Source organism: Pecten maximus, chromosome 4 (assembly GCF_902652985.1).
Source record: "Pecten maximus chromosome 4, xPecMax1.1, whole genome shotgun sequence".
Lineage (NCBI taxonomy): Eukaryota > Metazoa > Mollusca > Bivalvia > Pectinida > Pectinidae > Pecten > Pecten maximus.
Window position 1 is genome coordinate 17,543,739 of NC_047018.1, and position 25,711 is coordinate 17,569,449.

At 35.6% G+C, this 25,711-nt stretch overlaps 2 protein-coding genes across 2 annotated transcripts in view; both read left to right on the forward strand.

Moving 5' to 3' along the window:
* Nucleotides 1-343: 343 nt before the first annotated feature.
* Nucleotides 344-2,451, forward strand: LOC117325393. Its single transcript, XM_033881568.1, has 2 exons — nucleotides 344-1,205; nucleotides 1,404-2,451. The coding sequence occupies exons 1-2, from the start codon at nucleotides 1,134-1,136 to the stop codon at nucleotides 1,842-1,844; spliced, it is 513 nt and encodes a 170-aa protein (XP_033737459.1). The 5' UTR covers nucleotides 344-1,133; the 3' UTR covers nucleotides 1,845-2,451.
* A 13,116-nt stretch (nucleotides 2,452-15,567) lies between these two features.
* LOC117326414 (receptor-type tyrosine-protein phosphatase alpha-like) overlaps nucleotides 15,568-25,711 on the forward strand; it is a 31,979-nt gene continuing 21,835 nt past the window's right edge. The window contains exons 1-5 of the mRNA XM_033883162.1: nucleotides 15,568-15,721; nucleotides 17,364-17,504; nucleotides 17,671-17,808; nucleotides 19,596-19,748; nucleotides 22,356-22,499. Of these exons, the coding sequence (XP_033739053.1) occupies nucleotides 15,568-15,721; nucleotides 17,364-17,504; nucleotides 17,671-17,808; nucleotides 19,596-19,748; nucleotides 22,356-22,499 (730 nt within the window). The remainder of the gene's footprint in view (nucleotides 15,722-17,363; nucleotides 17,505-17,670; nucleotides 17,809-19,595; nucleotides 19,749-22,355; nucleotides 22,500-25,711) is intronic.

The window sequence follows — 25,711 nt, forward strand, 5'->3', positions numbered from 1 at the left end:
GCACTAAAAGATTTCAACTATTATGATTATGTTGCTCATCATTATTTTTCATGTCTTCCCTTTATGAAATTGTGTGTAAGTGAGTGTGAAAGGTGTGCTGTTTAGACTATGTATAATTATTATACCTATCTGCAACCGGTCTATGGAAAAGACTTATATAGGGTAATCCTTTTGTCTGATCCTATTATTTCATATATATAAATATTTAAAATAAAACTTAACAAATGATAATAATATACATAAATAACATTTAAATTTCTAATATAATTATGTTTATTGATTGTATGTATATTGAACATGTATTTGTATATATTTGGAATAATAAAATAATTTTTTAATTGAAATGGAAGCATGTATTGTACAGACATTATTACACTACACCAGAGACATATATATATACATCTGTATATATGTCTCTGACTACACATAATATCATACATGTATTAAAACAACTTCAATTTCAAAAGGAATCACACAATAAAAGTTTTATTTTCAACATTTTATTTTGTGTGTTTTTTTTTGTTTTTTTTTCATTGATTTCATAAAATCTTTTAATGTATACAACTTATTAAATAGTGACACACTTAAAGTATGCATGTTTCATAACATTGTAACAATTTTTCCACTGGCAGCAATGTTTCCATCATCAAGGTACACTAGTATTTGTTGTTACAAGAATACTGAACACTTTTCATTACCTTTACCTGTACAGTTAACATCAGTCCAAATACTTAATTCATGTGTTAATGAACTTAGTGATTCAATGCTGTTCACATATACACATAATCCCAAACCATTAAACAATTTGTGAACAGTGTTTTTCATTATTAATGAGAGTGGTCAAATAATGTGTTGTTTACTTAATGAATTAATATTTTCTAATAAGTGTTCACAATTACATCACATTGAATAGTGTGTAAACAAAGATACTCATAAACAGGTTGATGAAGGATGTTGATAAATGAACTTAAAATCAGGACATTCCATGAGCAATTAAAGAAAATAAGTTTTTAAAGGTAATTAAGCTGTCCCTGCATTGTGTCAGATGGTATAAATAAGACCCTTTTCATTTTCTGTTCATTCTATTACCTTCCCCCTACAAAGAAACATTCATACTCATCTATTACCCAGCAATGGCCAAGTTTGCAGTATTTGGGAGCAGCTATGTTACTCGTCTTGAGAGATATTGTCATGGTGATCTTAAGGTAAATAATGATAGCAAATGTGTTTGAGAATAGAATAAATATCAAAAACTCTATTTGTTGGGTAATTCCCAAAATGCAAGTAATATTAAAAAAAAACCAATAATAATAACTGTCAAAGTTGGTATTTGAATTTAATTTTTCAATCTTGTTCACTAATATGAAATATTATGCTTATTCATACTATTGTTTCTTATGCAGGTTCCTGGCACCGTCAGATTCTTCGGGAAGGGTGGCATGCGTTCTGATTCGATTCCAAGACAACTACTTAGAGACCTGATAGAGTACAACCCTGATGTTGTACTCATCCAACTAGGAGGAAATGACATCTCAGCGACATCATCCCCCAACGACATTTTCCAGAGACTTCTGACACTGCAGGTGGACCTACATCATGCTGGAATTCAGCAGGTGTACTTTACAGAGATTGTGCGACGTGGTAACTTTGACAAGTCCCCAGGCCTGACAGCGACGTCTTTTGAGAAACAACGGAAGAAGATAAATCGACTACTGCTGACTAGACTGAGATACATCAAGATTAGAGTTAACTTTCCAGAGGACTATGACCGTGACCAAGTGCATTTCAACGACTCAGGACTCAGGACCCAGTTCCATGCTTTGAGACGACCATTTTTTGCATAATTGATTGAAATTGATAAACACCTTTTATTATGTCATGTTACGCTTTGTAATTTATAATATGTTTCAAGCATTTAATCTTAAAAATGATTGATTTATTGATAATGGGTAATAGAGACAATGTTATAAAACATATACTTTAAGTGTGTCACTATTCGCTAGATTTGAAAATTTATGACATTGTAAAATAAATAAAAAGGTTGTATTAAATTTATGTAATTCATTTTGAAATAGAAGCTGTTTTGATATATATTATGTATATTGTTATAATGTATGTCATATGTTTCAATATTTAATCTGTTGAAAATGAAAATACACATGCATCATAATTCTATGTGTACAATAATGATTTCTTTAAATATATCATTTGTAGATTTGATAGTAACATGAATTTGAAAAATTAATATTTTTATTTTACTACAAAAAATAAATAAGTTTTCAGTATTTAATTGCAACTGGTCATTTCTAATAATATATGATTATATCACAATTTATATTTGTTTATGTTATTTGTATTACTAAATACAAATTGTTTTACAAATGTTGTATATATTACATTATGATTTGTGTTTTCATAAATAAATAGGCCAGTGTTTCATAGTGAGTCAAATATTGTGTTGTTCATTTTGTAAGTGTAAGAGTTACTTCCCTTGGGATTGACTCGGAAATCGTGGACAAAATCATCGTTTTTCATACAAAATACACATTTTTATTTAATGACACTTTTACATATCATGTATAATACATATACAACGATGAAAAAACATTGATTTTGCAGAAATAACACTTTGATTGTTCTATGGCGTGAATATACACGTATGGCGTATTTTAGTGTAAAGTGCTCTCACCTGGCTGCGCAAACAAGATCGATTTTCTTACAAAGTACACATTTTTTTTCAATGAAACGTCATCAGAACCTGTAAAAGGGACATACCAACGCAAAAAACAATTCATTTTGTGAATATATCGTTTCTATTTTGCTATGGCGTGCGGAAAACCCCTATGGCGTACCTATGGCGTATAATTCCCTATGGCGTATTTTAGTGTGGCCGCTGTGTACACATTGGTGATAACTTCTCGTTTTTAACACACTGTCTGAATAACTGAATATTTTTTTCTTCTGTATGTGTTTAGCATTTTACTAATTAGCTCCAATGATATTGAATTAAGTCCTCTGCGTAACTTAGAAATTACCCACCTTAACACAAGATCGTTAATATAAGATCGTTAAGAAATAAAATTGACATTGTTGAAACTGAATTAAAAGAAAGTGATATTATCTGTCTAACTGAAACACATCTTACACCTGAAATACCTGATTCTTAAAAAAATCCATGTTATTCTGACAATCTTCACAGACTGGATAGGAAAACTGGCCCTGGGGTGGGGTTTTTGATTTACTATAAAAAACAATGTTTTCACTAAAAGACGACCTGATATGGAACATGACGAAGTTGAGATGATTTGGTTGGAAATCCACATTGAGTCACATACGTTTCTTCTATCTTATCTGTATCGACCAGAATCACCAGTTGGGTATTGGGAAATTTTAGATTCAGTCATTGAAAAAGCTGTAAATGCCAACTTATATATATCAATATGTTAAATATCCAACCCCAATCCCACCTTGGTAGGCTAATGACAAAATTCAATCTTTCTAGTTTTATCACTGACCCCACCCGTGTCACTCCTACTTCATCAGTTTCAATTGATGTTGTACTATCAAACAACATAAATCTTGTTAAAAATGCATCTGTGTTTCCTCCTATATGTAGCGACCATTCTCTGATACAATTCAACATCTCCTTTGCAATTTAAAAAAAATCATATTGAAAGAAAATCTTTATGTATCAAGACTCGGAATATGCTAAAATGAATAGATATATATCAGGTAAGGACTGGGTAAATCTCATCAATATATATGATACAAATTAATTTAACGATATACTATGTGATACTGTAAAACACCTTATTCATGAATGTATACCCATAAAGTTTCTAACAATTAGGCCAAATGACAAAAAAATGGATGAATAATGATATTAGACTACAAATCAGGCAAAGGAACAGGGCTCATGGAAAACAACATCTAGTACATTTAAGTCTGCTATTCATTGGGAAAATTATAGAAACAAAAGAAACGAAACAATCAGTATAATATTTGACAAAGCCGAATGTCTAAATAAATACTTTATATCAATATCTACTACTTCTGAAAATATTGAGCCTATACCCGAAACTAATAATGATTACCCTCATTCTATTAATGATATTGTTTTAACTCAACAGGATGTAAAAGATCAGTTACATCTTCTGAATGCTAATAAACCTGCTGGACCTGATATGATTCCCAGAATAATCAAACAACTACACCCATCTATCATAGTTCCTCTAACTCTCCTATTTAATAAAACACTTGGAACTGGTACAATTCCCCTCAGCTGGAAGATGGCTAATATTAATGCTATTTATATATAAGGGTAAAGGATTAGTTAATGAGGTGTCAAATTACAGACCTATCTCTGTCACTTCATGCTTTAGTAAAATGTTAGAAAAAAAAATCATTTTTAAATATCTTTATAATTTCATGATTACATATAAGATTATAACAAAACATCAGTCCGGCTATACACCAAAAGATTCAATTGTAAATCAATTATTATCTATTTACCATACCATTGTTAATTGCCTAGATCAAAATAAAGAAATCAGATTTATATTCTGTGACATAAGCAAGGCTTTTGATAGAGTTTGGCATAATGGACTGCTCTATAAATTAAAATCATACGATGTTAAAGGTAATATACTAAAGTAGTTTCAAAACTTTTTTATCAAATAGAAACAGAGAGTTCTAACTGAAGGTCATCCATTAACATTTGACTCTGTTCAAGCAGGGGTTCCACAAGGCTCGGTCCTCGGCCCATTATTGTTTTTGATATATGCCAATGATATTGCTGACTGTGTCTCCAGTAAAATTAAATTATTTGCAGATAACACTTCTCTTTATGGTACATGTGATGATAATCCCATTGAATTGGCACAAAATCTTTCAGATAACTTGACTAATATTAAGCATTGGGCCACTAAATGGGACATCAAATTTAATCTTCCAAAACTGAATCTATTATCTTTTCAAGAAAAAATTGACAAGAATCTTCCTATCGTTACTTTTTATGATGAACCTATTGCATAGAGCAAGGTACATACATATCTTGGTCTTACACTTAGTGACGATGCTAAATGGAACCAACACATGTCTAGAATTTATGATAAAGCATTTAAAAGAATACATATTTTAAGATTAATAAAAAAAGAAAGTTCATATAAAATCTCTAACTATTATATACACATCCTACATAAGACCAATTATTGAATATGCAGATGTTGTGTGGGACAACTGTACATTAACTAAAAAAATATATTATAATCTATACAATAAGAAGCTTGGAGATTAATTACAGGTTTACGCAGAGGAACACCACATGATAAATTATACAGAGAATTAGGATTGGAAACTTTAAGTTGCCGAAGAAAGAATCATAAACTTATCATGGTGTATAGAATATTGAACAATGAAACTTCAGATTGTCTTCGAGAAATTATGTAACCATATTTTCTTGATGAAACTCTAGACAGATATCCCCTCCGAATAAATAGAATATTTGATCTCCCGTTATGTCGAACTGAAAGTTATTTTGAAAGTATCGCAATCAAATAGATTTCATTAATATTAACAATTACATTTAATTAAATAATAATAATAATTTCCTTTTCTTATATTGCTAAGCTACATATATATATTATCATCAATTCTATAATAAATTATGCTATCTACTATGTCAACCCCCTGGTGCACCTTACTTTAATGATATAGCAGTACACAGTATACCTTGATTATCCACCTGGTAATCACATTATCCCATATCTGTTAAATGTTGGATAACTTAAATTGAACTACAACACTTGTTGAATATACTGGATGGATTTGATTTTCGGCAGATTTGATTTTTGTTATTAATAGGTTTTCTTTTTTTCTCTTATTTCTCTATCTCTTTTTTGTTTCTGTTTTTTTCCCCTTTTTATGATATAACCATCAAAATGAAGTAACTCCTTTCAATCGGATTAAGAAATTATCAAATTATTTGCAAGAGTTGGTGTAACCCTACTTCAAAAATATGTATCTATTTGCTGAGATCGGCTTTTGATCCTCATCAGTGGATGGCCAGTGTGTTATGCATATGGACTGTGTGGCCTGTATCTGTAGGGGATAAAGTCAATATCACCAAAAATTTAATTGCTTTCTATTATTAACTGATAATATATAATAAACCAGTATTTAAAATTAAGTACCCTTAGCCAAAGGATAACTCTCCTTAACAGCGTTGAATAAGTCTATCAACCTCAAGGAGATACTTCCTCTTCAAGCTGACAGTGCAAATTAACAACCATCCAACTGAGGTTAAAAAAATACATGTACAGAATTCCAAAAATCGTTTCCGAGACATCCCCCAATTACGGTAGTGTCGTATCTAAGGACGGGCAGACATTTTTCTTTTTTGTTATGCGTAGATACGAGCCGCTATAAAAGCGCGTGCATTCATTGAGACAAGTATCAGTCTATCGATACATGCGCATAGCGACACATCTCTCAATTATTATATAGTATACGTTCTCAATACACACGCCAACAGGTTTTTACGGAACTTGAATATGGAATTTGAAGAGGTAACTTTATATATACATATATATCTTATTTTACAACCAAAGAAAGAAAAGAACGCTTGGACAATACAAAAAAATGTGGGCCTCAACAAAACATGCACCTAATGAAATTATAAACAGAGTAACATATGAGTAAATTCCTACCTGAGTCTTTCCAGTGGGATATGCAGCAAGAATAACTTAACAACTGTTACAGTATTATATCCATAATTTCCACCGAAATATTTTCCGTGTCTTCGTATCATTTGTGCACGTGTCATAACGCAATTAAAGCGTGATAAAACCGCACTACTGCACAACAACAGACCTAGTGTAGTGTAGACAATAGGAATACATCCGAGGAGTGCTAGTGTAGATGCGAGTAGAAATCCGAACTCCTCGGACTGTTTACTTGTTATGGAAATGGCTGCAACCACGAAAAAACACGTGAGAAGATGGATAGAGTATCAATTCGGTATGCATTTTCCAGCATTTATTTGGATACTTTATTTTCAACAAGATTTGAAAGATAATTGAGAGAAACTGACCATCTTTCTGCTCAGGTTACAGGTAAGTGCTTCTGTTTGGTGTCGTTCGCGAATACAGTTGTAGCACAGGTGCCTGACTCGTTTTTATAAAATAATAACATATAGAGTACATATAAATGAGAAAGGTTCTGAACTCCCACAGGCTTGAAATCTGATGTATTTATTTCTAAGTACCGTAGCTTCGGTTGTATTGGGTGGATTTTTTCGAAGTAGGACTTAAATTGAAGAGAAATGGTCAATCTTTAAAATAAGCCATAACATGTTGTCGATTTCTCGATATTAATTTACCAAATCGGGCGTGAAACTTCAAAATCCCCTCGATTTTGTTTAGTCGGACAAGTTGACGTAACGGGGTCACCACACTTTGACTCTATTGGACATAGCTTTAAATACGAAGTCCACGGGTTAATCACGAGGTACGCTTCATCAGATCACCGAATACAACTATTACATACACTTACTTTATGTATACGAGCACCCTATCGACGGCCCCGGGACTTTTTATGCATACTGATAGCAGATTTTCCACTTGAGTAGCCATGTTGTGTCAGCCGCGGTAAATTTGAACAAGCATTCTGATTGGTTATAGAAAATGTGTTGAAAACAGTTTTTCAAAACTCAAAGATGTTGCTTCAAGGGAAAATGCCTTTTTGGCAGCTCATCAATTTTCTACAACATCTGATACGAGCAAAACATATCCAGTAGACCGCGTTGCAAACAGATTGGTATCAAATTTTACTAGCGAGCCTTCCTTTAAGCCTGTTAAAGTTTCTGCTGATGGCGACTGTCTGTTCAATTCTGTGTCATTGGTTCTAGTAGGAAACGAGAATATTTCAACAGAGTTGAGATATAGAACTTGTCTGGAAATGATCGCTCACAAAGACCAAATTCTACGCCATAAACAACGTGCATGTTTTAGTCTTCTTTCGCCGGACTACGACGAGTCGTGCCTCAACTGTGCTGGTGTAGGGAATGGCTATTCTAGTATATGGACGATGGCAGCACTATCAAATGTAATCAGGGTACCCATCAAGTCTGTCTACCCCTGCGTGAATGGAGTTAAAGACTTAGCTTTTGTTCAGCTGAACACTACACTAGCACAAACGGAATATCAAAGTGGTAATCCTATCAAGATTCTGTGGACAAACCTCAATCCTCCAAGACAGGGTAGAATATGGACACCAAATCATTTTGTCCCACTGTTACCAAGTCCACGTACATTCATAGCGCCAGATACCATGGTTAGGGATTTTTCTCCTTTTGAACACGCTTCAACTCCAACATGCATACCTGATATACAACACCAAACAAAAACCAATTCACCAACAGCTACACAAACAAGCTATGTTACTGAGAACAGATATGACGTACTAAGTTCTGACTTTGACAGTGACAATGACTCAATGGCCGACACAGACAAACATGACATCTCTGAAGAAATTCTCACAACTGACATAAAGTCTGCAAACGTTACTGACGCTGTCACTGAGACTGAAACAAACTGTGGTGACTTAGACGACGCATTTCTAGATACCGACGCAGTTTATTCATTACTATTACAGGGTGACTGTTCATTAGACAAGATACCAAAGGGTGTTAAGGAAAACAAATATTTCGTTATTAACAACAGGGCAAATAAACTGAAAAGAGACAAAAATGTTAAGAGTAGTTTTGCAGACGACTGTGGGGTGTGGGATACCAAGACTGGAGCCTCTCCAAAGACGACATACATAAAGACAGAATCGGGGTCACTCAAAAAGATCTTTGTTAGAAAGGGGGTTTATTGTACAGAGAAGGTTGTGAACAAAGAGCGACAGTACATACCCATAGAACCTAGCCCTCCTGAAGATTTGATTGTAATATTACAAAGATATTACACCACACTGAAAGCAGACAAGACATATAAGAAAAGGGTGACATGGGTAGGCTCATTGGGACAATCCGACAAAGACTGTGCTGTAGTCGAATACTTGGGGAAGTTTCCGGGATTATTGCCGCATGGCAACTCGCAACAGACTGACGGGTTTGTTAGGACTGACGATCATGTCATGACAGAAATGGGTGAGTTAGGCAAGACTATGAAACCGTTGGACGTTTACCGAAAGTTGAACCTGAAATATGACGACACGACAGGACCAAGTAATCCTAGACAGGTTAGGGACAAGAAACGGAATGACAAAGTGAAAGAGAGAAAGACTAACGGACAGTTCACAAACCGACAAAATATCGCTGACCACTTTGTACACTTGCAGGACATGGTTCGTGAAGGACATCCTTTGGTACGACAGGTACTACATGACCACGGTAAGACCCCATCAGTCATACTGTATACGGACGAACAACTGACAGACATTAAGAATTTGTGCTGTTCAGGGCAAACTGTATGGGGTTTTGACAAGACATTTAACTTGTGTGACATGCACGTGACAGCGTCTTGTTTTAAACATTTATCATTAGAAAAACCAAACACCGGTGAACCACCGCTCTTTTTCGGACCTATGTTCATCCATGACAGCAGCGACTTTGAGACGTACAGTGCTTTTTTTTCACATCTGAAAATCAAACTGACAGGTACTGACCTTAGTAAATTAGTGATTGGGACAGATGACGAACAGGCCATGAAAAAAGCTATAACGAACATATTCTCAGACTCGACTCACGTGCTTTGTACCCGGCATTTACGTCAGAATACTTTGGACAAAATGACAAATTTAGGAATAAACAAAAGTGACCGTAGCCGACTGTTAAACGACATTTTCGGACATGATGGTGTGACGGACGCTGACGACTCGATCACGTTTGACGAAAGGAGTGACGAACTCCAGACTATGTGCCAGTCGGTCTCTCCTGATTTCGTTAATTACTTTGAAAATAGACTAAAACCTCTCTTAAAAGAAAAAGTCAATGAACCTCAACGATTAGGCAACATATCAAAGCAATGGACAAACAATAATTGTGAATCAATTAACCATATTTTGAAACATTTAGTAGATTGGAAGTCAAAGCCGTTAGTTGATTTTGTAGAATCTGTACATTCTCTGATACAAGTGCAATACAAAGATCTCAGGAGAGCCATCATGTGTACGGGACAGTATAGACTGACTGAACAGTTAGGACGATACAGGACAGACAAAATTAGATGGGCATCACTGACCGCTGACCAGAAAGACAGACTGGTAAACAAAGTCAAGCGCGGTCTGATGAGGGAGGGGGTAGCAACATCTACAGACGGACAATTGAAGTGTAGACTACCTAAAACACTGGGGAAAAAACCGGGACAAAGAAAACGACACAAGACAGAACGGACAGTGACAGTAGCTCAAAAGAAAATGAGAACTCAGTACCCGTAGAAACACTCGCAGCTTCTCACCTCGTCAGGTGCACTGTTTTACAGTGAAAGATCTGTGTTTTGATCTATTGTGCAACAATACCTACACTAATGTTCAAGTTCTTTATTGATTTCCGATTCTTTAGAAAAATTCACAGCTTCTCACCTCGTCAGGTGCACTGTTTTACAGTGAAAGATCTGTGTTTTGATCTATTGTGCAACAATACCTACACTAATGTTCAAGTTCTTTATTGATTTCCGATTCTTTAGAAAAATTCACAGCTTCTCACCTCGTCAGGTGCACTGTTTTACAGTGAAAGATCTGTGTTTTGATCTATTGTGCAACAATACCTACACTAATGTTCAAGTTCTTTATTGATTTCCGATTCTTTAGAAAAATTCACAGCTTCTCACCTCGTCAGGTGCACTGTTTTACAGTGAAAGATCTGTGTTTTGATCTATTGTGCAACAATACCTACACTAATGTTCAAGTTCTTTATTGATTTCCGATTCTTTAGAAAAATTCACAGCTTCTCACCTCGTCAGGTGCACTGTTTTACAGTGAAAGATCTGTGTTTTGATCTATTGTGCAACAATACCTACACTAATGTTCAAGTTCTTTATTGATTTCCGATTCATCAGTATCATATACATGTACATACATTGTAATATATAAATTTTACATAACATTGACATCAGACAAAACACACGATGTAAGAAATATTGTCAATATTTTCTGTTTGCCATATATAGCCTAGGCCTATTATATATAATTCGTTCTTGATATTTAATAACCATTTGTTATTATGCTCTAACATGTCTTTATAACATGATCTTAAAATACAATTATCAGTGTTTATTTCTTTTATCCAATATTTAAAAATTCTTCATTTCCTTAATAATGTCAATGGATATCTACCTAGCTCTAAATAAACCATAGCATTACAAGTATTTTTCCATACACCGAGTAATTGTAAACTAATTCTCATATCGTCATTTGCACTGTTATACAGTACATGGTCTGTGCAATTTTTTTAAAGTTATTTTGAAAAAAATAGTCACGCACACATCATATCTCAATTATTGATATTTCAAATATATGTGTAATTTATATAGCCTAGATTTTAAATGTCTTAATATAAAACAATAATTAATTAATGCAATAAATAAAATAAAATGGGGCTTAAGAAAGCAGGGTCCGCGATCCCAAGCCCTGGGTGCACGCAATGTGTAGCTGATGCTTTCACAACATGTACATATATACAAATTCCAATATTTACAATTTTATTTATTTATACATAATTATGTTATACATTTTTTATAAATTTTAGATACATGTACATGTTTTTTGTATACACTATTCATACCATATTTATATTGTTGCATTTTTGTTGACTTTTTATATTAAAACGTTACACTTTTGAGTTGCTTTCTTTGTCTTCTTTCCATTATGTATCAAACAAAACTGATACGGCCAACAGAAATGTTTTATACTGTAACTGTTCTGTTTCATTATGTCAATAATGATCTACAAATAACCATTTGTTTAACAGCGTGTACCGTGTTTTTTTACACTACATTTCTATTTTCTCGCTACAAAAAAATAAATATGAAAAGACAGTTGCACTATTGTCGCCAGCAATGAATGCTATTATTTATATAATCATAATTTCTTAACGATTAATGAACATGAAGACAGGAGTTTGATAAAGAATCATATTGGTATTAAGGGATATGGTAGCAAGATAGATTAGCACAACATGAACACCCAACCTACATTCTTGTTTCTGTTAGTAAATTAGTAAGAAGTTATGATAGAAAATTACATTATGAATATCAAATAAATTGAACAAAATGTTGCTGGTCATAATCATCAAGTTCTGACGATTAATGTGCACGAGGTCGCAAAGTAATTTATATGGTTACAATATATATATATATATATATGAAAACGCAAAGTATACTTTTATTCCCGTTCCAGTTTGATTATAAATAATATAAGAGGTATTTCATTCTTATAAAATGACATTTATTGGCTATTCATCCCTATTGATAGATCCGTTTCGGTTCCGTTTCGGTCCGATTCGGTCCGTTTCGGTCCGATTCGGTCCGTTTCGGTCCGTTTCGGTGATTCGTCGCACCCGTGTAAAGCTCCAGAGCGTCTTCGTTGCCACATGTGTAAAATACGGAAATGTTTAATTTTCCTATTTAACTATTACCAATCAATCCAATAAAACTTTATACTGTCGAAATATATCAACCAGACTTACTTTGAGATTTACAGTCATTTCGATCGCGGATTTTGCTGTATATGTTGCATAATTCGTGGATTGAGGCATAATTTGGTCGCCTACAGTGTGGGCGAATTGGCAAAAAACAAGAAGTGATTTTCTTGTTCGTTGTCCTTGCAAGTTATAGCCAATATATCATATTGTTCCGTGGTCGGGTTATTTTCCTTGAAGGACAGCATTATCACATCAAAAAAGAGAAATGATATCTCAACCGTTCGTTATTACGCGAAACTAACGCGTTATTACGCGAAACTATCGCGTAATATCGCGAAACTTTCGCGTTATTACGCGAAACTAACGCGTTATTACGCGAAACTAACGCGTTATTTCGCGAAACTTTCGCGTTATTACGCGAAACTAACGCGTAATATCGCGAAACTTACGCGTTATTACGCGAAACTAACGCGTTATTATGCGAAACTAACGCGTAATTACGCGAAATATTATTACATATATATGACTGTGATTTCCCCCTTTCCAGATTGGGCAATTCTAAACATTATCCCTTTGATCAAATATTATTATCAACCCCGAATCCGTGCCTCAGTGTAGGACAAAACACCCCCGTCCCTTACCCCCACCCCCCGGACAAAAGCCCCTTCTATATAAATTTAGTTGGTATACGTTATATACTATTAGTAAATCTGTATTTTTTAATAGTATTTTATCAATAATCATCGATTACATGGTGCCATCAGGTTCCTAAAACATCTCCTTTTTCAGTATCTGTGTCTCAAGTTATAATATAATGACTGCCTTACCAAACATGTTGCTCTGTCTTGTAATCATTTTAATTTTAGGAATGATTAAAATCAAAGAAATCATATAAAAAAACAAATTGATACCTGTGCAAATAAAGACATTTCACTGTTGATACACATGAAGACATTAATGATATATTTCTTTTCATGAGAATACAACATCAATGAAAATGTACATATATTGAAATTAATTTTTTTTTTATATAAAGGAGCTTTTGTCCACTTTTTGATTAGTATGAAGGGGCTTTTGTCCTAGGGGCTAATGTCTAGGGGGGGGGGGGGGGCTTTTGTCCGTACCCTCTCTCGCTACAGAGTGATACAACCACCCAATAACTCGAATACGCACCCAAATATAATAACAGGGACCTCTCCCGCAATCCGTGACGTCAAATCCAGGGTGACATAACAATCCAACAACTCGATTACACACCCAAATATAGTAACAAGGGAATGTCCAACTATCCGTGTCGTCAAAAATGCATGCTTACATGTACGTGTAGGTATGTGCTCCCGGACAGAGTTTAATAGACTGAATTTTTAGATGTTTCAGCATTTACATTTTGTTGAATTTTAAGCAATAATAAATAATGAAGTTTAAATTCATTGTTGACTTTGACTTTTTAAATGTCATTTTGAACCTTTCTCCAGTCGATCACTATTATTTTTTCAATCCTATGACAGGTAATGCTAATCATTCTGTAATATGAAAATGTTGCAGTTTTGTCATATAATAAAGCAGTTATCAACCTGTTTTCAGGTGAATACGATGACCTTCGGCCTCGGGAAATATCATTTTCTCGAGTTGTTTATAAATCATCATATTTACCTGAAAACAGGTCGATAATTGTATAATATCACGAAACTTTTGCGTTATAATGCGCAGCAGGTTATATCAGACGATGAAATGGTTTCAGAGTATCAGATACTGACTGTAAAGATGGAGGGCGAGAACCAAGATTTTTTTTTCTGTCCAGAATTTTGTAATTCTTTGAGAATGAATAATGCAACATCGTATATATCCGAGAACTAATTTCCTTATTGTTAAACACTATCGTTTCAAAGTTCGTTTACGTGTTAAATTGCTTAAAACAGCACTATCCACTATTGTTTAAAAAAAACTCAAAATTTCAGCTTGGGATAGGAGGCTAAGCTCAAAATAAAAACTCACTAAACTGTCGTGCCTCATGTCAATACTCTTCAAAAGTAGCCGATACTTCTTATAACTATCAATATATATTCGTGATATAACGCGTTAGTTTCGCGTAATAACGCGTTAGTTTCGCGTAATAACGCGTAAGTTTCGCGAAATAACGCGAAAGTTTCGCGATATAACGCGTTAGTTTCGCGTAATAACGCGAATTTTTTTTTATTTTCTTCTACAAAAATGGTCCCAACCGGCTTTCGTAGATTTCAATTTTTGAAGTATGAAAAGACATTGATAATGCGGACGAAATTTGAGTTGCTCAGCATAGGGAAAATATTGATATTGACCAAAATGTATATTTAATTTTTCGCTGTTTGTACGTAGAATGTTAGTTTTTTATTCGTCGATTTTTTCTTTTCATACCTCTATGAAGAAAAGTAATATTAAAATGCTCCACCCACTTAACAATAATTGGAGGAGTCAATGGCAATGCGCCACCTAGCGGACCCTCGTTTTCATGAATAGAATTCATGTGTTCAGCTCAATGTCCTTCAGTGTTGTGGAAAAAAAGCTGCAACAGCGTTAAATATTTGAACACATGTCACAAAGAAGATAAATAAAACAACGAGGCAGTGACGGGTTTGTCATGATAAGATTGATTTTATATTTTCACTTCGTAATCCGTAATTAAATGACTGAATTGGTGAATTTATACATCCGTTTTCGTTTTTCTGTTGTAATTAAGTGATTGATTATAAGCATTGATGTCAATATTTTCTTTAGTTTCTTAGGGGTGTGAAAAAATTGTTTCCAAACTTTTACCTGCTACGCGGATTCATACAGTTTGCAAACATTTTTTTCATACCCCTATGAAACTTAAACATAAAGACATCAATACTATTTTTTTTTTTAAATCTTGCTGATACAGCGTAAGTGTTATTCACGTATTACAAATGGCATTACTTTTAGTTTGTGACTCGGGGAAATTTGGACAGCACTGTACAAATACGTGTGGCAGTTGCCTAAATGGGGCGGCTTGTCATCACATCAACGGCACGTGTCTGACCGGATGTGATCCTGGTAAGAAGGGGGACGACTGTAAAACAGGTATGTTATCGAAATCTACATATAATCAGGCTAAGTTTAACATTAATTTCTGGACAAGATTAACAAAATTGAAAAATAATGAAGATTTTTGTTAGCATAAGTGTCATGTAAAACAAACGCTTGATTGATTAAAACATTCAGATGGTGATGAACATTTAGTACTGTTACGAAGTCGGTACATTTTCAGTGTACTCCTATAACATAAGAGGCCGCTGGTCGGCTCTTTTTCTATCGGATATTATTTTGCCGACTGCGACCTCTTATTTCCGAAGCACTAATTCTTTGATGCAGTTTCCGCCCGAAATCCGGGCGGAACTAAATATGCTTGAAAAAAACTCTTAAGAGGTTGACAGGTCATTACAACGATGTCTACGTATCATGTATGCAATATTTATCCCATATGTATGTCACAGACACAAATATATAGTATAATACGGTGTATAACACACAAAATACATGCCCATGTCGTTGTAGCACTTTTCTAGTCGTTTTTAATAATGGCTGCCTAATGGTTGATACAAAATAGGTGTCGTTATTTCAAACGGAACGAAATGATACGGACTTTGTTGTATTCCGCTTGTAGGACAGAGGTTGTAATCCATTTTTGTATTAACCGGCAAATCACGTGGTATATCTACTATCACTACCGACAGTATTGTCTGCTTGAGCTCTGCTCCGCTTCGGAAGAAGAAAACTTCATAATTTGTGTTTTTTTTTACGAAATTATTCTCATTTAATCATTCGATTATGGAAAGAAATATATATTGGACCCTGTGGATCATTTAAATGTAAGTTGACACGCTATATTTTTTCAATATACGAACTTTGAAAATTTCATCGTCAGCATCGGGAAAATCAGCTATGGGCAGTTAGAGGTTACACGGCGCCTGTCAAAAGTATCTCGCCGTGTAAAACCTCTAACATTGTTGGAGTAATTTTCAGTGGTGCTATTGAAGACAGTTACATTACGTAGATTCATCTTGGATAATTGAACTGTGCTAACAGCTGATTGTTATTCTACAATGTACTGTGATAGTTGTCACATTTAGGTGGTTATATTTTTCATATCACATAATATCCTTCGGCATCGGGGAAACAGTTCACCTGGTCAGCACTAACACCTCGTAAAAACAGTTTTGACTGTTGACTGATGAGGCATGAAACAACTGTTAATTGATATCTAACCATTGAGGTGAATAAATAACAAAAAAAAAAAAAACAGTCTGAAATTCAAAATTTAATAACTCCAGAACCCTTGATGATATTCCTGATATTAGCTGAGTCTCTGTTCTCTATGAGATTTAAAAGCCCGTCATCGTTTGTGTCTTCAAACCTAGAAGTCATGTTTACAGTTGACCGATGTTTACAAACCTGTTGACGACAAGAAGTGTAAGACACTTTCATCTGTACGCTTATAATTAGGCGCGTTCGATTGGGCAGCGCGTGATCGGGCAACAGTTCATGGGTAGCATGTTTTATAATTAATCTTTTGGGAAAACAGTCAAATTTGGTTAATTTAGTGAGTCAGATAACAATGAAAATTAACCGATTTCGTAACAGGACTGTCACATTTGCTATCTATTTGATACTTTTTCTTAAGATAATATTAAACCACAACTGTACCGATACTATTTCCACACAGACTGTTCTCCTGGTGAATATGGTCCAAACTGTGAGAACAAGTGTGGTAACTGTGAACATGGTACCCTTGCATGTAATAGAACTGACGGATCGTGTCCAGATGGATGTTTGGTAGGGTGGCAGGCACCACTGTGCAAGAACGGTAAATATTTTTATTTGTTTTGTAAATTGATACATTCTGTAAACCGTGAAACTTCTTTACTGATTTTCTGCAGAGTCTTTTTTATAATATATTCATTAAAAACGTATAAATCCCAATGCATATTCTTTTTGGATTTATGCTTCGAACTGTTTCCATACGGTTTCAGTTTGTCAACACGGCTGGTATGGACAGAACTGTGCTGAGAGGTGTGGGAAGTGTCGAAATGGACATACCTGCAACAACACCATTGGGACTTGTGAGGATGGTTGTAGTCCTGGATGGAAGGAGTCTTTGTGTAAACAGGGTAAACAAATGTTAGATAATACAACAGGGTCTACAAGTCTCTCAACAGAGTAAGCGATTCAAACAATTATCTTGAGTTAAGTATAGCTACATGTATATATATTTACTAAGCGTACATACATTTATGTACTTATACATTAATACAAGCATGGTTTTGGCCTAATATGCTGCAAACTATCTTGTAAATTTAAATGAGTTCAGAAAATTTTAATAAGAGTTCAGGGATTTATTTGGTTCAAAGGTATAACACCAAAGAATTTTTTTTTTCATTTGGCTTGTGAATCCAATTTTCCTACGTAAAACTTATTGTTTTGTGGGGGATTACTTAGATCTAATTAATAGCTACATCCGTGACAAGAAATCAATGGTGACAACTTGTTGACAGGGAAATGAGCTAAGGGCCATATAAATCCAATATAACCGACCATCAGCCATGTCCCTGCATGTCCAGCTAATTACGTTATGTATAACTATACGGATAGGGCAATAAAAGGAGAAATATACATGTCACGAATTAGGGCTTACAAGATCTTATAAAAAGGCAGGAACCCACTGTAGGGGGACTGACTCTCAACCAAGCGGAGCGACCTATAAAACAGACAGCAAAGTAACCATCCTTGAATTTGAATGATTCAGCAATAGACATTCAAGCAACCAATTAGTGCTAGTATTACAGATACCATGGCCCTTCGCCTCTTCGTTATGTAGATTTCTTGACAATTTTGATACATTTGAGCTTTAATGTAGGTCTATGTCATTCACTTGCAGACTTGGTAGCCTTTCCTCCCTACATAATACTGCCCCGATATTATAACACTAGACCTCTTGGTTACGGAGGGAAACTTGGATTAAGATTTTGATATATTTGACCCGTGTGACCTTGAATGTATATCAGGGTCATTCATTTTAACACAATTGGTAACCCTTTACCCAAGTATGCTGCAGATTCAATAACATGGACCTGTGTCTAGTTATTGAGAAAAGTCGTTTAGATATATTAATGACATCTTCTCAATAACCAAGAGGCCAAAGATCATGATATTAGACCAGTACAATGTAGCTGGTATTAAAGGTTACGAAGTTTATTAAAATGAATGACCTGAGCATATTTTCAAGGTCACATTGATCAATGTGTTAAAATCTTTAAATGACTTATTCTCAATAACCTAGAAGCCCAGGGTCATATTATTTGTTCATTTCAAGAAATGCACACTAAGGCCAAAATCAAGGTCAAGAGTGAAAGTCATCGGATTGTGCATCTTTTCGCTGATCAATATTTTATTAACTGACCTAAGGTAAAGGTCACTGTTTCATAGAGCTCAAGGTCACAAGTTTCAAGGATGAAGATCTAATTTCGTATATATTAACTAATAAACATTTTGTTATGACGTTATGAAGCAAAGTTTGCTAGAATTCAATAAGTTGTCAACTGATCACAGGTCAAGGCCAATAGGTCAAAGATCATGGTCATGCTGAGATAAAGGGCTACAAATTGATTTAAAATGAATGACATTGACCTTCCTTCAAGGTCTAAAGGGTTCAAATTATTGAAATATTTCAATGTCTTCATTAGAAAACCAAGACGTCATTAGTATAACATTACTAAGGAAGCATGCAGGGAGGAAAAGCTAGAAAGTTAATTCAGATGAATAAACCTTTATGTACTTTCATGGTCATAGAATTAAGATGAGTCAAAACATTTATCAGTTCGCTCAAGAACTCAGATGTCTCATAAGTCCCATGGACTTGTTGTTAAACGGTGCAGTTACGTGTATAATTTTGCTGCAGAATGTTCCGCGAGATGGTATGGCAACGCCTGTCAAGAGAAGTGTGGTTACTGTGCAGGAGGAAGGAATTGTCATCACGTCCACGGCACATGTTTCAAAGATGGAGAATCTCATCGGTGTGATCCAGGCATGAAAGGCATGAAATGCAAAACTGGTATGAATATGGGAAAGTATAAACACAAAAACTGACCAATGTATTTGCAGGTTCGAACGGCCTTTTTGTCTACTCTGTGATTGGTCGAAAGTGTAAAGTCATTTGTCAAAATAGCATCTTTGTGGCCCCATTTCCATCCAGTTAGGGCTTCCATCAGGAAAATAACATCAATATTCAGTGAAATTAATTAAAGACGCCACTAATCTGAATAATTTACACAATACACCACTGTTAGAACTAATCGGTTCCCATTTTAGAATTCTTTTTAAGTTTTAGTTACTATCGTAGTAAACTTTGATATATTCGGAAAAATAAATATATATAAATATTCTGAAAATTACCATTGATATTTGTATATTCAATTAAATTTAAATTTGAATTAGATTTCGTCTAGTATTATTTAATAGTGGGTATTTGTATACAGGTATGTAAATATCAATATATAGATTAAACGCAACTAACATACATGCTCTATTTTATTGATGAAATAACAATAATTATCTTTTTTTTTTTCTTGTAAATAATATATATTATTGAATTGGCAGTGCTATGGAAGTCATTGTAAGAGAGGTGTTGGTGGAATATGTACGTAATGAAGGTGGCTTGTAAGAATAGATGAAAGAATATATGAGTTGAAGCAAAGCGTTATATGTTCAGAATGTAGTTTACTGTAAGGCGTATTATTATGTGGAACACTTGGGAGTAATGCTTTATTCATACCTTATTTCACATAATAATATAGGTAATACTCGTACGTGTCTACCTTGTGGTATGGAGGGGGTCAGACCAAACCAGGTAAAGTCACCGCGCCACGGACCTCCTAAACCAACTTGTAAACGTATTCATACTTACACCAGTTAGCAGTGTACAGTAAAAATGCCAAAATTCTGAAAAAAAATATGGCACATGTAAACATTGCCAGTTCACGCTACATATTACCTCTAATCAGGTATATACATTCGATGGACACAAGTAGTGGAACGATTGTGACGTTACACTGTCAAAAGTGTTGTAGCTGGTGTTTTGTTTCAATGGCGATATTGACAGTTTGCATACACCTACAACAAAACAAAGTAAACCACTGCAAAGAAGAAGATTGAAGCTATATTGAGTATTAATTAAAAATAGTATGATGAATTATTTACCTAATATTTTGTAATGTATCCCCGGGCTCTTCGTACAGCAGAGATTCTATTTGGAATTGACCGGTAAAGATTTTGGACTGTTTCGACCATAAAACTGGTCCAAACAGTAACTCATTTTTGATAAAGTTGTTCCGAAGATTCTATTCTTACTGTTCAATTGCCCTCTTAATTATCAAACACACATTTTCTGTTATGTTAAGGTCGGGGCTCTGTGCCGGCCAAATCATTGTGTTTATTTGGCTTGTTTCCATATATGCTTCTGTGACTCTCGAACGGTGGACAGGAGCATTATCATCCTGAAATACATAATTATTATCTGGAAAATGCCTAGCACTTACTTGCCACAAGTTTAGGTATTAAATTTCGATGTATTTGTCAGAATGTATGTTCACGTCAACACAAGTGAGTGTTCTTACACCGTGATAAGTGATGCACCCTCAGATCATAAGGCTCAGATTTTTTATCTTTTACTCTGGGAGAAATACACTCGGGACGATAAGCTTCGTCAGAATTTCTCCAAATACAAACTTGATTGCTCTTGCCAATCACAATCTGACTTTCATCTGAAATAACTTTCTCCAGCTCCCATCCATATACAGGTATACTCTATTGACAGGGGAAATCCTAATTTGATTCTTGCAAACGCATCTGCTATATCCATTTGATTTTAAAAAAACCTCCATACAGTTTAAGCAGAAACATTTCTGTTTTCATTACTTTGTTTCTGGCCTTCACTCGCGTATCTCGAATTTGGCTCATCTCGCTTCTTCTTTTTGCGAGCAGACGACAAAAATAGAACGCCAATCAAAGCACGTGACCATGATCTTTCCGATGATGTAAGCGGCGTCAGTGTGCTTTATATACCGGGGCTCGAAATTAGCGGTATTATGTAGTCACTCGGATACCAAATTTCTCCTTCGGATACCAACTCACGTATCCCTGGTATTCCGTCCGGATTACCGATCTTTGGAGACCTGAATTGTTTATTATATTTTCTATATTTTGACCTGGTTTCATTAGGTAATATTTCAGGTACGAAACAATCGTGGAATCTGACATCCATGGCGACTCTCAATAGTTTTCTAGATTAATAGATTAATCAGTGTATCTGAAACGTTTCCCTCTCTATTTTGTTAACATTAACATGTTGTAAAGGGAGGTAACCTTTTATTTGTTATCCGGTATCTGTTGGTCCGTGCTGCAGTGATAGTTGCGTGCTATTTTGTTTAGCTTCGTTACTATTATTATCATTACACTATTATTGATACTATTGTACTATTTATGTATGCAATCCATTATACCGCCAAAGAGAGAGGGCTTATATAAGCTTTTGCCTGTTGCCCAATACCGATTGAATTTAATTCAATAGAATCTTTGCGAAATCAAAAACACAATACACCACTTTGACTATTAATTGCGTCAGATGTAAATAACCTTTAGTAAATACCTACAATGTCTTCAGATTGCAGTAACACTGAGTATGGGCCTGACTGTAGCCAGGTGTGTGGACGATGTTTTAACTCTTCATGCGAATCGGTGTCTGGTAACTGTACTGAAGGGTGTCTTGACGGATGGACAGGTGTTCAGTGCGTCGAAGAACTTATTGGTGAGTTATATGGTAATTATGAAATTGGTTAATTCTGCGTTTCTCAGTCAAATTGATTGTGAAATCATCTTATAACAATTTGTTTTATTTCATCCTGGGGACTGCCTCACTACTTTTGCTCTTCAGTTGGGTGTCAAATGGAATCTGAGGAAGGCTGTGGGTTATGGATTACCAGAATCTCTAAAATGATAGTTACTTCTCCTGTTGACTGCTCAACACTCATTTTTTTGCAAGTGGGACGACTGGTTCGCCCGTTGCCTTGGTTGGTAGCGTCAGTTTCAGGGAGACAGCGCTATAAAATCGTTAACACAAAACACATAGTCACAAAACGCATTCATTTTTGAAATTATGCATTACGTTTTCATGCAAGGTTATTTATATTGAAGGGCTTATTAGAAAAGGTATTGGAGTCCTCGCAAACCTCTCCAATTTCGCCTAAAGGTACATATATATGGGCGATGTAAAACCTGAAGAACTTAAAAACAAGGACAGTACAGTCACTTAAGTACATGTATTTACTAACAATGCAACCAGCAGGGACGGTTTGCAACTATATTTGATTTACTAAATATTTGTTTATACACAACACTGAAAACACTGTCGCAGTCTTATGCAAATAAGTATCTATTTCTAACCTCGCGCCTTTGATCAGGTGATGTGGTGGACCAATGAAATTACGTTAGAGAGGTAGCTCCCCCTCCTTGCATTTAGTCTTCAGTAGTTTGGTTATTCGTAGCGGCATTGTTTTTTCTTCACCATTCCTTCCTAATTGCTTATGTTTGGTCACAACAACTCCAATTGACTTATTGAATGTTTGAGTGTTTTGCCTGGAATCGGCGTCTCCTACGGCAGCGCAGTGCCTACTTATATCGGTACATACACGTGCGTTGTGTTTATTTACATTTTATCGATGTGTCAAGGACATTCCTTTGTTTACTTCGAGTGTTACTTCCCTCATGGATCCTAACCGTTATCTTGTATGCAATTGCAATATATGTTTTCTTTTGCTTCGGGAATTAATTTTTACATCTGTGAACTAACTTTTGTGTGCGACTTATTTGTGTACGTGGACATTGGTTAGACATCAGTCTGTAAACTGTCTCGCTTTATCTAACATGGCGGCTAAGTAGGTCATGTACGTTAACATTTTCTTTTGTACTTGTCACAGTTAATTGATGCTTTATTGTTACTGTCCTCGTGGGAGTTACTTGACCCCCATTTTTTTTATCCATTTTGTTTACATCTTCTCTCGAGTAATGTCTCCTCTCAAAGTCAGTGCGACTCGGAGTCTTGGGGCGTCTCAGCAGCGCTCAGGAGTTAAATTTGTCCTGACACTAGTCACTATCTCTTAACTGTGTTTTGATTTGTTTAGCGTATGTAGTAAGGTCATAGCTTCTCCAATCAGGAGTCAAGTCACTCTTCTCATTAGTAATTACAACTCGGAGTCTAGGGTCTTCTCAGCTGTATCTGCGGGTCAAGTCTCTTCTCAGCGGCGCTTAGGAGTCAAGTTTGTCCTAACAACAGCCACCAAATAATATTCTCTTGAGTTCACAGCTCGGAGTCAATGGTCTTCTCATCCGTGTCTATGTCAAGTCAGGTAGCAAGAGTCACTGCGGCTCAGAGTTACTGTGACTCAGTCTTAGTCTTTTCAGCAGTGCTTAGCAGTCATGTTTGCCCTGCCACTAGTCACCATCTCTTCATTGCGTTTTGATTTGTTTAGCGTATGTAGTAAGGTCATTGCTTATCCAATCATGAGTCTAGTCACTCTTCTCATTAGTAATTACAACTCGGAGTCTAGGGTCTTCTCAGCTGTATCTGCGGGTCAAGTCTCTTCTCAGCGGCGCTTAGGAGTCAAGTTTGTCCTAACAACAGCCACCAAATAATATTCTCTTGAGTTCACAGCTCGGAGTCAATGGTCTTCTCATCCGTGTCTATGTCAAGTCAGGTAGCAAGAGTCACTGCGGCTCAGAGTTACTGCGACTCAGTCTTAGTCTTTTCAGCAGTGCTTAGCAGTCATGTTTGCCCTGCCACTAGTCACCATCTCTTCATTGCGTTTTGATTTGTTTAGCGTATGTAGTAAGGTTATTGCTTATCCAATCATGAGTCTAGTCACTCTTCTCATGAGTTATCGACCCAGACTCAAGGGGCTTCTCAGCAGAGCTCAGGAGTCAATTTTGTCCTGTCACTATTTATCATCTTTTCTCTGTGTTTTGATTTGTTTAGCTTCTGTAGTCAGGTCATAGCTTCTCCAATCACGAGTCAAGTCACTCTTCTCATGAGTAATCATAACTCGGAGTCAAGGGTCTTCTCAGCTGTGTCTGCGAGTCAAGTCTCTTCTCAGCGGCGCCTAGGAGTCGTGTTTGTCCTAACACCAGCCACCAAACCACTCGCTGTGTTTTGATTCGTTTAGCTTTTGTAGCCATGTTATAGCTTCCCTATCACGAGGCAGATATTCTCCTGAGTAATCACAACTCGGATCAAGAGTCTTCTCATCCGTGTCTGTGTCAAGTCACGTCGCAAGAGTCACTGCGGCTCAGGGTCTTAGTCTTTTCAACAGTGTTTAGCAGGCACGTTTGTCCTAACAACAACCACCACACCATATTCTATTAAGTAATCACAGCTCGGAGTCAATAGCCTTCTCATCCGTGTCTGTGTCAAGTCAGGTAGCAAGAGTCACTGCGGCTCAGAGTTACTGCGACCCAGTCTTAGTCCTTTCAGCAGTGTTTAGCAGTCATGTTTGCCCTGCCACTCGTAACTATCTCTTCATTGTGTTTTGATTTGTTTAGCGTATGTAGTAAGGTCATAGCTTATCCAATCATCAGTCTAGTCACTCCTCATGAGCAATTACAACTCAGAGTCAAGGGTCTTCTCAGCTCTGTCTGCGAGTCAAGTTCTTCTCATTAGTCACTGTGACTCAGAGTTAAGGCTTCTCAGCAGCGCTAGGAGTCATGTTTGTCCTGCCACTCGTCACTATCTCTTCAATGTGTTTTGATTTGTTACGCTTTGTAGTCAGGTCATAGCTTCTCCAATCACGAGTCAAGTCTCTCTTCTCATTGTCACTATGAATCAGAGTCAAGTGTCTTCTTAGCAGAACTTAGGAGATAAGTTTGTTCTGATACTAGCTACTCACTACTATGCTGTATATTGGTTCTTGCTACAGCGTTTTCTTACATCTTAAAAGATTTCTACTACCACATTTTAGTGCATTCTCC

What these genes read in the sequence shown, in the direction of transcription:
- LOC117325393 (XM_033881568.1), top strand. Translation starts at nt 1,134, where the DNA reads ATGGCCAAGTTTGCAGTATTTGGGAGCAGCTATGTTACTCGTCTTGAG. An exon ending in ATTGTCATGGTGATCTTAAG is followed by an intron (nt 1,206 to 1,403) that starts GTAAATAATGAT and finishes TTTCTTATGCAG; the next exon opens with GTTCCTGGCACCGTCAGATT.